At 35.3% G+C, this 12,349-nt stretch overlaps 2 protein-coding genes across 2 annotated transcripts in view; one reads left to right on the top strand and one right to left on the bottom strand.

The window, feature by feature from the left end:
* Window positions 1-521: 521 nt before the first annotated feature.
* LOC136038991 (RING-box protein 1A-like) lies at window positions 522-860 on the bottom strand. The gene has a single exon (XM_065722510.1). The coding sequence runs from the start codon at window positions 858-860 to the stop codon at window positions 522-524; it is 339 nt and encodes a 112-aa protein (XP_065578582.1).
* Window positions 861-1,814: 954 nt separating this feature from the next.
* Window positions 1,815-12,349, top strand: part of LOC136038990 (guanylate cyclase soluble subunit beta-1-like) — an 84,026-nt gene continuing 73,491 nt past the window's right edge. The window contains exons 1-3 of the mRNA XM_065722509.1: window positions 1,815-1,856; window positions 2,816-3,000; window positions 9,629-9,729. Coding sequence (XP_065578581.1) covers window positions 1,815-1,856; window positions 2,816-3,000; window positions 9,629-9,729 — 328 coding nt within the window. The remainder of the gene's footprint in view (window positions 1,857-2,815; window positions 3,001-9,628; window positions 9,730-12,349) is intronic.

The following is a 12,349-nucleotide window of genomic DNA, read 5'->3' as shown; positions in this document are numbered from 1 at the left end:
CTGCCCACCTGATCAGAGCACAATTCCTCACTTCAGTGTCCCTAGTCCAGAGAGACACAAGGATAAACTGTTTCAGTTAAAAATGGCTTTCTGTTACCTTGTTTCACTTTCCTTCTGTTTATGTCTCCGTCATGACAACCTTGTATTGGGCTGTTAGTTGTAGTAGTAGTAATAGATCTTTCGGGACTGTACCCTTTTCTATTCGTCTGTACTGTAACTTTTGACCCAGAAGCTATTTGTATTCATCGATCCCCAGTTCAGTTTTGTATTGAATCAGATTAACGACGCTTCTTGACTACTAAGGTCCCTGCGTCGGCCCTGCAGTGCATTGCTGCAGCATGATTCGATCTCTGGGTCCCGTATTAAAAAGCAAAGGTCAAATCCACTGCGCCATCACAGGACCCCAGTTCAGTTTTTGTACTGACCAGCCACGGATTTAAAGCCACTTTAACTGATTTTTTAGGCAATAAATGTACAAGGCCATCGTGATAAAACGGGGCAGATCATTTAATTTTCGTCCTTTAGATTGTCAAATTTTGGTATTGCCAAGGTGTATTGTCTAGGGGACAGACTTCCCGTGTTTTCAACCATTTAGCTATGCAATGCAAATGAAAAGCGTGGTTACATACACCCCATGCTCCACTGCAATCTTCTGTATCAGCTGTATGCTTAGCCTCGCACTCTATACATAAATCGTAGAAGTTATTCCGACAAATAGCACAGGTCTCCACAGCAACATCCCAAGCCCAAGTGGAAACAGGACCAAACTTCACTACTTTGAACCGTTTTTTCTTTTCACGTACTGAATCTGTATGGTGATTATTTGAACTTTTATCTATATTAACTCCTTTGTCACACATGTTTAGTATTTCATCTCAATCTTTCAGTTCACGTTGTGGTTTTGTGTTATTTGTAAAAATCTAATCAGTTTAATATAAAAATGGGGAAAATCAAACTAACTGAAGCATCTGTTCAATTCGAATTCAATGTCTTTCAGATAAATCTGCAATTTTTACTTCAGTGTTACAGTTTTTTAATTAACTGAACTTTTCTTTTTGACAATTTAGTCTTCATTAAGTATGATGATGTTATTTTTCATCCCTCGAAAGTGATATTTCCCTCCAAGATCTTTGTTTTGGCTGTCTTAAAATTCTTAAGTTTTGAAGTAAATTTCAATTTTCTGTTAGTGTTACAGTGTTGAAACGTAGATTTCTTATCTTTAATCAAGCAATAATATTGTCTGTGTCATCTACATATACATTACTCGAAAATGGCTCAATAATTTCTTTTTCTGGTAATTGACACAATAGAGTTGTATGGCCTTGAAAAAAATTATCTAGATAGGTCACCAATTTAAGGATTTCTTTCAGGCCAGAAGTAACCTTGAAAAAATTCAGATTGTCCTTGAAATCATGCGAAATTTCCATTAAAAATAGTGGTTCATTCTTTACGGGGTTTTGGAGTTAATCCTTTAGAATTAAACCTATGCAGCGTCAATCAGCTAAAACAGAAATATATACGAAGAAATTTTTTAGGCCAAAAAGGACAAAGAGAGGTGGCTTTCAGCCGTCTTTCGTAAGGTCAAAGTCAAATATGAAGACAAAGTTGATGAGCGTTAATAAGCAGAAATAAAAAGAAATGCCTAAATGAAACCTGTAGAGCATCGACCTATGAAAACAAATAGAAATAGACAAAAATAGAAAGAAAAATAGTATGTAGTAAAAAATGTAAAAAGTGTATAATGTCATGTCTATGAGGATAGTTGTAAAAAAAAAGAAGCCGATAGTAATAAAAAAAATATGCTTTAGGAGAAAATGGCTATTGATAAAATGCCGTTTGTAACTGATTCAGGAATGGTATCTGTTATCTCGAGTAGTCTTTATAGTATAATGTTATTTTGAAAACCTATAAACCTATATGGTAATTTCAAAATATATCCCGAAACCCCTAATCAAAGGTGTCGGGAAGAAACAAAGAGTATACATGTGAGATCACCCCATTCCCATCTACATGAAACTTGCCCAATCCCTCTGTACGAAACTGGTGCATCCTTTTCCCCTACTTCATTTGACGACATAAACGTGACGAATAAAAATGACGACACTTTGTCAAAGACAACATAAATTCATCGTAAATGATGCGTCACTGGAAGAATAACAGCCTGGATAATCAACAGTTAAGAATCCAAAAGGTCAGAATTTCAGGAAAATCAATATCAAATTCGGTGTCGATATAGAAACACAACTGATTTTTTTTTTTCAATAGATTGGACAATCCAGTGTGATAATATAACATCTAAGGCAAACAGCTATGGCAAAATGTAAGACCTTGAACTAATGTAAAGATAAGCATCACAAGAATCAAAAACGAAAATTATGTGCAAGAAAATCTACGATTAGGAGGAGAGCAACAGCGAGAATCACAACGAATCGCTAACCAAAATGATGCACAAGCAAACTTATGATTAAAGGAATAATTCCGTCACAATGTTGAATAACTAAGAGCTGTATCACAGAATCCTCTATAAACCTACGAAGATGTGATAAGCAACGCAAGTGTTTATTACATATCATTGGGGCCCTTCAACGTTGCATGTATTCACTGCATAATCTTCCATTTCCCCAAAGAAAGAGTAGCAAATAATGTCGATTGAAATTGAGATTTCTGCCTGTACGGTTGAAGGGTATTGTCACTTCCAAAGTTTCTGAGTGAATTGGTTCAACTTTTTAAGACGTTACCTGAGCTCCGAAAATAAATTTGATGCTTACCTCATGTTTAAGCCCATTTTTACAATGCCAGATGGTGTGGATTATAGACACTTAACGAAGTATGGCTTGTTCTTACGCTTAAGGCCATCTATGGTTTTCCGTCAAATGATATGTTTCTAAAACGAAATGGCAAGGATGTTGTCATTTTAAATAGTACCGACTATCGTGTGGTCCTCTTTGCTTACCTTTTGTTTTATCTTGAACCTCAGGATATAAGATATAAGGATATAAGGTATATCTACAAGTCAAATCCTAGGGTATATATAGCAGTTAAATCCCAAGGTAAATCTTGAAGTTAAAGCCCAAGGTATATTTAAAAGTTAAAGACCAATGTGTGTCTAGAAATTAAAGCCCAAGGTATATCTAGAAGTTAAAGCCCAAGGTATATCTAGAAGTCAAAGCCTAAGGTACGACGTTAAAAAATGACTATCGCATCGACATTTTTACTGACGAGTTCAGACGGTTTGAACTGGATTTATTAGGAGTTTCAGAAACTCATATCTCGGGGGTAGGAAGCATGAAATAAGGTGACATAGAATTTGTTTACTCAGGTAGGAAGGATGGGGTACATAGACAGGGAGTAGGGCTCTTGATGAATAAGGAAGCTGCTAAGTCTTGTTTAGGCTGGGAAGGTAAAAATAACAGAATACTAATGGCTCATTTTATGACTAAAAAGTTCAGGGAATCTGTTATAGTAGTGTATGCCCTTGTTGAACCAACTGATGGAGATACTAGTTACTCAGATGAATTTTACTTACAGTTACAGGAGCAAATAGACAGGGTACCAAGTAGAAATATGGTGTTTTTACTAGTAGATTTTAATGCCCAGGTTGGTAGAAATAGGGATATGTGGTATCCTAGCCTAGGTAAATTTGGTGTAGGAAAAGAAAACAGTAATGGCTATAGGCTTTTGCAATTTTGTAGGTATAAACAACCTAGTTATAACCAATAAGGTGTTTGGTCACAAAATGGCCCATAAGTTGACATGGTGTTCACGTGATGGTAAGACAGCAAACCTTATTGATTATTTTATTGTAAACAGAAGACTAGCAGGATCAATACAAGATACTAGGGTGTATAGGAGTGCTGTTATTGATGTTAAAAGTAAAGATTACCATCTAGTAGTGTCTAAGGTTAATTTAAAGCTGGAATTTCGGAAGGGTAATTCCCTTCCGGAAAGCTATGATGCTGGTAGACTCCAGGATGAAAATTTAAGAAAAAACTTCCAGGAATAGTTGAATACTAAACTTGAGAGTTTAAAATTTGACAATGTGGAAGATGGATGGAATAATTTCAGAAAAACAATTTGTGAAGTTTCTGATGGTGTCCTAGGGAAGGGTGCTAAGACTGCAACTAGGAATATAAGCAAAAAAGCTTTAGGTTTAATAGAGAGTAGAAGGAGTTTGTATAAGAATTATCTGAGTGATAGGTCGTATGAAAACAAAAGGAATGTAAAGAAAGTGGAGAAAGCATTAAAATATAAACTAAGGAGATGTGAAGTGGAGGCCTTGGATAAAATTGCTGAAGATCTGGAAGATGCGGCTAGACGGCATAATAGTAAAATATGATACTGGCATGTTAATAAATTGAAAGGGAGTAGCCAATCCGGACTAGTCCCAGTTAAAGATAAAAATGGGGCCACAGTTAGTGATAAGGAAAAAGTTAAAGAAAGATGGGTGGAATATTTTGAGAATGTGCTAAACCTAGATGCAGTTGCAGGAAAAGATATAGGTGAAAATGAAAAAGTTTGTGATACCTTGGATGTGAAGGAAGATTTGTTTAGTGAGGAAGAATTAGCGACAGTACTAAAAGGATTAAAAAATATTAAGGCCCCAGGTGCTGGTAGTATGATTAATGAGTTTCTTAAATATGGTGGCTCTGAGGTTAGGAATAAGCTACTGAAGATTATGAACAAGATTTTTGAAAAGGGAGAAGTACCCAATGATTTTAGGAAAACCTTAATTAAAACACTGTATAAGAAAGGTGACACGAGTGAGTGTCGTAATTATCGAAGCATTTGTCTGGTCCCTGTAGGTAGCAAATTACTGAGTAATATGATACTTTTTAGACTGAGAGATGCTGTAGACAAAGTTTTGAGGGAAGAAAAATGCGGTTTTAGAAAAGTTAGAGGATGTGTCGACCAAGTTTTCACTCTTAGGTTAATAATTGAGAATTCCCTTCGTTGTCAAACACCTTTGGTCCTCAGTTTTATCGATTATGAGCAAGCTTTCGATTCTGTTGATAGAAGAGCGTTAACAAAGGTCGTATCGTAATATGGTATACCAGAAAAATACATTAAAGTGATTTGTGCTATGTACGAGAATAATACTGCTGCGGTTAAGCTAGGAAATGAGGTTAGCAACTGGTTTTGTATTAAATCAGGAGTTAAGCATGGTTGTGTTATATCCCCCCATATATGGATCATTTTGATGGACTTCGTTGTTAAGGAGCACATGAAAGGCAATTGGAGATCATGGAATAAAATGGGGAGGAAGGACGCTCCTGGGCTTAGATTATGCTGATGCTTTAAGCATATTAGATGAAAGTGTGAGCAAAATGAATGAATTTTTAGAGGTTTTGCGAGGTCAGGGTGCTAAAATAGGCTTGAAATTTAATGTTAAGAAAACTAAGCTTCAGTTACCTTGGTAGTATTATTAGTAAAGCAGTGAAGATGTTAAAAGTGGAATACCTAAGGCTCAGGGTGTTTTTTCACAGTTAAAAAAAGTTTGGAAGAATAAAGAGATGTCTGCAAACCATGATTAGAATATTGGAAGCTACAGTGATGGAAGTGGTCAAATATGGCTCTGAAGCATGGGCACTCCGAAAAGCAGATGAAAATTTACTAGATGTTTTCCAGAGAAATTGCCTACGGATGGTTCTGGGTGCCCGGCAGACTGACCGTATTTCAAGCAGTAGGTTTTACGAAAAATGTGGTTCAATCCCGCTTTCTAGGGCTATGATAAAAGAAAGGTTGAAATGGCTAGGCCACGTTCTACGGACGAAGGATGACAGATTACCGAAGATTGTCCTTTTTGGCCAACCGTCTGGGGCTACACGGAAAGCAGGTCATCCTTGTCTGAGTTGGGAGGATATCATAAATAAAGATTTAAAGGATATGGGAACTTCCTGGGAGGGTGTAAAGAGGGAGGCTTTAAATAGATTAGGTTGGAGGAGGAGCTGTGTTGGCCTCAGGCGGCTTGGTGCTGCAGTGAGTTATTAGTTGTAGTAGTAGTAGTAGTAGTATATCTAGAAGTCAAAGCCCAAGGTATATCTAGCAGTCAAATCCCAAGGTATTACTAGAAGTTAAAGCCCAAAGTATATTTAAAAGTTAAAGACCAAGGTGTTTCTAGAAATTAAAGCCCAAGGTATATCTAGGAATTAAAGCCCCAGATATATCTAAAATTCAAATCCCAAGGTATATCTAGAAGTTGAAGTCCAAAGTATATTTAGATGTTAAAGACCAAGGTATATTGAGAAGTCAAAGCCCAAGATATATCTAGCAGTTAAATCTCAAGGCATATCTTGAAGTTAAAGCCCAAGATATATTTAGAAGTTAAAGACCAAGGTATGTCTAGAAATCAAAGCCCAAGGTATATCTAGAAGTTAAAGCCCAATGCATATCTAGAAATTAAAGCCTAAGGTATATCTAGAAGTTAAAGCCCAAGGTATATTTAGAAGTTAAAGCCGAAGGTATATTTGTTTGGTTATACAATTAAATTTAACTTGATGATATCCAATGTATCAAGCTTAACCAAAAAAAAAAACTGTTTATGTCAATCGGTACGCAGACGTTACAAGACTTACCAGAGACTTAGCTGTTTAACAGAGTGCAGTTGTTGGTGAAAAAGCAATACAACTATTATCATTCACTGAATGGACGAGCTACTATATAAAAGATTTTGCGAATGTACTGGATATTATTCATTGATTAGGATCATTGGATTTCTGCGTAATCATGACTTGTAATCCAGATTCAATAAAACGAAAAAAGCAGTTCTTACTATGTCTGATAATGGAGTTGTCCATTTGAGTTATCCTGATAATTGGAGTTACCCATCCTGAGGGGACTATGTTATCCACTTAGTCCCCTCAGGATTGTCCTGATTTTTATTCTAGACTTGCAAAACAGATGTTTTTTGAATACGATCAAAAGATGTTTTTTGAATACTTTGAATACGATCAAATTACAAACAATTATGATAAACAAAATTAGATCTTTGAATAGATGACCGCATACGGGCATATAATCGAACTTGAGAAACATGGACCACAACATAAGTACTTGCTGCTGAAAATAAATTTTGATGATCAAATTGATTATTCAGAAAAAAATTAACGGTTTAGTTTCAGCAAACACTGGTGAACCTGAAATGCAAGGGTTACTATTAAAATCGATAATTCGTAATAATTAAGGATTTGAGTGAAATACATATGCTACGTGCGTGGTCATTAATAATAGAAAACTGCTGTACCCCTTCGGTTCTCCGGTTGATGATAAAAGATCCTAGTGTAGCGTCGATATACACCAAATTGGACAAAATTTACCGAAAAGAATTGTCAAATGAACTTGCAGAAACCGAAAGATATAAGTTGCAGAATTGCACAAGATAAATGGCATGTAGCCACATATAATGCTTATTTACTTAAAAAAAAATATAGATAGGTTGGGTAAAATATTCATGTAAACACATTTACAAAGGACGCAATTGAGGCTTAAGATAGATTGTAAACAATCAACTGAGTTTCATTTATCAAACTCATTCAGCTGTTCGGAAGGTCGGTGAATTATATCAATTGAAGTCGGCTAGCAATTACTTGACTACAAAATCCAAAGAGAGAGTCACATCATTCAACTCTTCAATATTCATTTACTTAGTCAATGACGAATACGAAATATTAACAAGCTTAAGAAGATTTGGTAGATACTGAATAACAAGAATGAATACTAAAAGTGTATTTTCAACATATCGAGAAGTAGAAACAAATTCAAAGAAACCGTAAATTTGAATTTTATCGAGAAATTCCCAAACGTTTTAAATGGAAAGGAAAAGGAGTGGGCCTATATGTTAACCATAAATCTGTGAATTGAGTGCCATTGGTTAAGTACATAACTCAACCTATGTGGCTCATCTAAAATAATTTGAATTCCGAGTACTTATCAATTATGCGAAGAATGCAACAAGTTTTGATGACCTCTTTACTCTAATTGACATGTAATTACACTTAGGTCCGCGTTTAGGTAAAAAGTGGCAATATATTTCCCCCCCCCACCAAACAAATAAGAGAAATTAATCACCTCTAAAGACTACATTTAATATTTATTCAGTACATACCTACATCGTAGTTTTTCTCAGTGAGACTAAGCTAATCATAACCAAATGGAGACAGACAAAATGGTTTGGTATTTACGTGTATTACAGAACAAAATTCGAAAAATCTGCTTTTTTTATTTGAGTAGACCGATTTTTCTCTCGCACATTCGGTTTTATTTAGCTTATTCTTTGAAGGAATAAAATGCAGGTATATTTTAATTATATATTTAATACATATGGATGATTAGGTTAAGGTGTATACGCAGAAATTTATATTTTTTTGGCGGGGGAGGGGGAGAGGGGGTGGCAAATTTGTTTGGGGTGGGTAATTCGCCATGTGACACAAAAAACCGATTACCCAGTTCAGAGTCTAACATTTGACAATTAACAATGGATATATGGCCTGGAAGAATAAGCAAAAAGGCTTTCTGTAATGTAAAAATCTAGGTTCAGATTCTTGTTTTGGGATGCCCTTAAAATCAAAAAGGTCCTTAGGAGTGATTCAAAATTAGTTTACTGAGCTTGGAAGTACGACAAAGTAATGTATCTGAGGATACTGTGATAAAACGATCTTAATATATCATTAAATTCAAGTCAGATACGACATCAGTAGTAGTAGTAGTAATAGTAGAAAGGTTAATAGCAAAAAATGCTGATTTGCGTTTTCTTTACAACATATTCAAAATCAAACTACACTTGTGAATATAAATCAAACTATAAACATTAACTTTTATTGTACATATTGACGAAAACCGGGACGAAAGAATTACCATATCGGTTTAAACTTGCTTTAACGGGAACTAACTTATCTTGCTTTCTCATTTTTGATGGTACAGGCTGATCAGGTAGAATGTCACGGTGCTGAGATTTAGAAAGCAAGAACTTTACAAAACTCATTATCAGAGTTTCATACCGATTTTGGAGTGACGGCAGTTAAAGCACATCCAGAGCCTTTTCGAAGGGGATGTCACGGCGGTCCAAGATGATCGATACCGTTCGTTTCTGAACCGATTCAAGCTCCTGACAAAAATGCACTGTTCTAAGTGCTGAAAGCATCCAAACAGGGCACGTATATTTCAGAATGGGGCGGACGTACGTTAGGTATGCATACTCTGTAAAAGATCCATTTATTCTTCCAGGCCATATATCCAATCTTATTTGTAAAATAAGATTATCGATCGATATTAATGAAAGCTGTTAACACACCCTCTATTTGGAATTTTTTATAATTTAGTTCTCATAAAATTTGCCCCAATGATTTAATTAACACAGTTTTAGTTATTTAAATTTTTATCAGATTATTAGGATATGTAGTTATTTTAGAGTTATTTTAGGATATATAAATGACATTAAAGCAATGCATGGTTAAATAGAACGGAAAATTATAAGGCAAAAATTTTGCCTCTTATTTCATACGAGGTATTAGCGGAAGTGTTATTTCACACAAAAAACCGAGCATTTATAGATGGCAACTCATTTTCAATGTTGAATGGATAATTGAAAGTCGGCAATCTTGTCAATTTTGTTACCTGTCCTTTTAACTTTTAGACATGAAGCCAAAGTGCCCATAGAGGGACATTTTCTCGTGAGGCAGATATATGATGACAAAATAACTTATGACATAGTTGTAGCCGCAGAGAAGGTTCTAGGTAAGCAGTAAGGATTTTCTTTTGTTGTTCACGTGCTAATTCACTTGTTTTTTTTTTTTTTTTTTTTTCATCCCTTATACATAAGGGTGAAAAAACAAGGTTTGGTATCAGAAACCTAAGTACGTATTTGAAAACAGCATACTCGTAATCCTTTAAAATAAAATGAGAAAATTATATCAATGTCTGTGTATTGAAATACTTTTGAACTTTTAAACATTTGTTTTTTACTACTACTACTACTACCATTACTACTTACTACTACTACTACTACTACTGCTACTTCTACTGCTGCTACAACTGTTACTACTACTACTGCTACTACTACTAACACTGCTACTGCCAGTAAAACTTTTACTAGAACTGCTACTACGAATGCTTGTACTACTACTAACAGCACTGCTGCTGCCGTTACTGCTAATAGTACTACTATTAATACTACCACTACTACTACTACTACTAATACTACTACTGCTACTTCTACTGCTACTATTGCTACTACTACTACTGCTACTGCCAGTAAAACTTTTACTAGAATTGCTTCTACGAATACTTGTACTATTACTAACAGCATTGCTGCTGCCATTACTGCTACTAGTACTACTATTAATACTACTACTACTACTACTACTACTACTACTACTACTACTACTACTACTACTACTACTACTACTACTACTACTACTACTACTACTACTACTACTACTACTACTACTACTACTACTACTACTACTACTACTACTACTACTACTACTACTACTGCTACTACTACTGCTGCTACTACTACTACTACTACTACTACTAGTACTACTACCACTACTTCTGCTACTTAAACTATTACTGCTACAACTATTACTACTATTAGTACTGCTACTACTGCCATTAAGAACACAATGCAGTTGATCCAAATTAAAATCACTTTGGCTAGGTCTAAAAAAAAATACAGATAACACGGTTTACTACGTGGATAGATGCAATCAACCAAAAAGTTAACCTAAGCCCCTCAAAACAAACTTTCCCAGCCTCTTTCTAGTACGTGCGCTGTATTTTATTTGTAATGAGTAGTCCTTCGCCGAAACAACCTATGATGAGTAGTCCGGGAAAGTATGTAGTTTTTGAAAATACATTGTAAACGTAAAAATAAACAAAATTGAGAAGCATAATTATATACATCATGTTTGAAAAAATAAAATAAACAAGTTTTTTTTAAATGAAAGCAAGGAGCGATATTAAAACTTAAAACGAACAGAGATTACTCCGTATATGAAATGGGCTTTTCTTCCTCAACGACCCGCTCTGTACGCTAAAGTTTGACTCTTTCTCTTAGCTCTACTTTTTAAAAAAGAAAAAAAAACTTTAGCGTAAAGAGCGGGGCGTTGAGGAAGAAAAGCCCCTTTCATATACGGAGTAATTTCTGTTCGTTTTAAGTTTTAATGTCGCTCCTTACTTTCATTTAAAAAAACTAGTTTTTTTTATTTAAAATCTGGACGTTTTTTAATTCATGCATGTTTTGATCTTGGCTCTCCGCACATAAATAATTAAAACGAAACTTGCATATTAATTTTCTTTTTGGCTAAATGGCTTTCTCATAGTTTTAATCGGAAGATTTTGAGAAAATAGGAGAGAGGGAGGAAGCCTAGCTGCCCTCTAATTTTTTGATTACTTAAAAAGGTAACTAGAACTTTTAATTGTTTTACAAACATTATCATTAGTAAAAAATGTACGTAATTTACGAATTAACTTACGTAACGAACTTCTATATTCGTATATTTTTATTGCGTATATGAGGGAGTTCACCCCAAGTCGATACCTCGCTCTTTACACTAAAGCTAAAATTCTGTCCCAATTGCTTAAGAATGACCATTGAATCACAAAGGCCGTAGAATAAATAGTTGAAATTACTAAAAATACTTTCGCGTAAAGAGCGAGGTATTACGAGGAGGTAAACCCTCCATATGCGCAATAATTTCTCCTCGTTTTAAGTTTTAATGCTGCTCCTCACTTTCAGTAGAAAAAACTTCTCATATTTATTTTTTCCTTGTTTTCTTAAATAATGCAAAAAAATCCTGCGCCCCCTTCATTGAAAGTCTCTTCCCCCATGAGAAGTTTTTCCATGGAAAGATCCTCCCACGTACCCCCCCACCTCAACTCTACCTCCCAAACCAAAATAAAACCCTGAAACGTCCGTACACTTCCCAGTAACCATTACTATATGTAAACACAGGTCAAATTTTGTAGCTTGTAACCCCTCCCAGGGAGACTGCAGGGTAGTAAGTCGTCCCCAAAGACATAGTTATTAGGTTTTTTGACTATGGTGAATAAAATGGCTATCTCAGAATTTTGATCCGGTGACTTTTGGGAAAAAATGAGCGTGGGAGGGGGCCTAGGTGCCCTCAAATTTGTTTGGTCACTTAAAAAGGGCACTAGAGCTTTTAATTTCCGTTAGAATGAGCCCTCCGGCGATATTCTAGGACGACTAGGTCGATACGATCACCCCTGGAAAAAAAAAAACAAAAAAACAAATAAACACGCATCCGTAATTTGTCTCCTGGCAAAAAATGTAAAATTCCACATTTTTGTAGATAGGAGCTTGAAACTTCTACAATAAGGTTCTCTCATACGC

The sequence above is a fragment of the Artemia franciscana genome, chromosome 18 (genome assembly GCF_032884065.1).
Source record: "Artemia franciscana chromosome 18, ASM3288406v1, whole genome shotgun sequence".
NCBI lineage: Eukaryota > Metazoa > Arthropoda > Branchiopoda > Anostraca > Artemiidae > Artemia > Artemia franciscana.
This window is presented reverse-complemented; position numbering and strand designations above follow the sequence as displayed.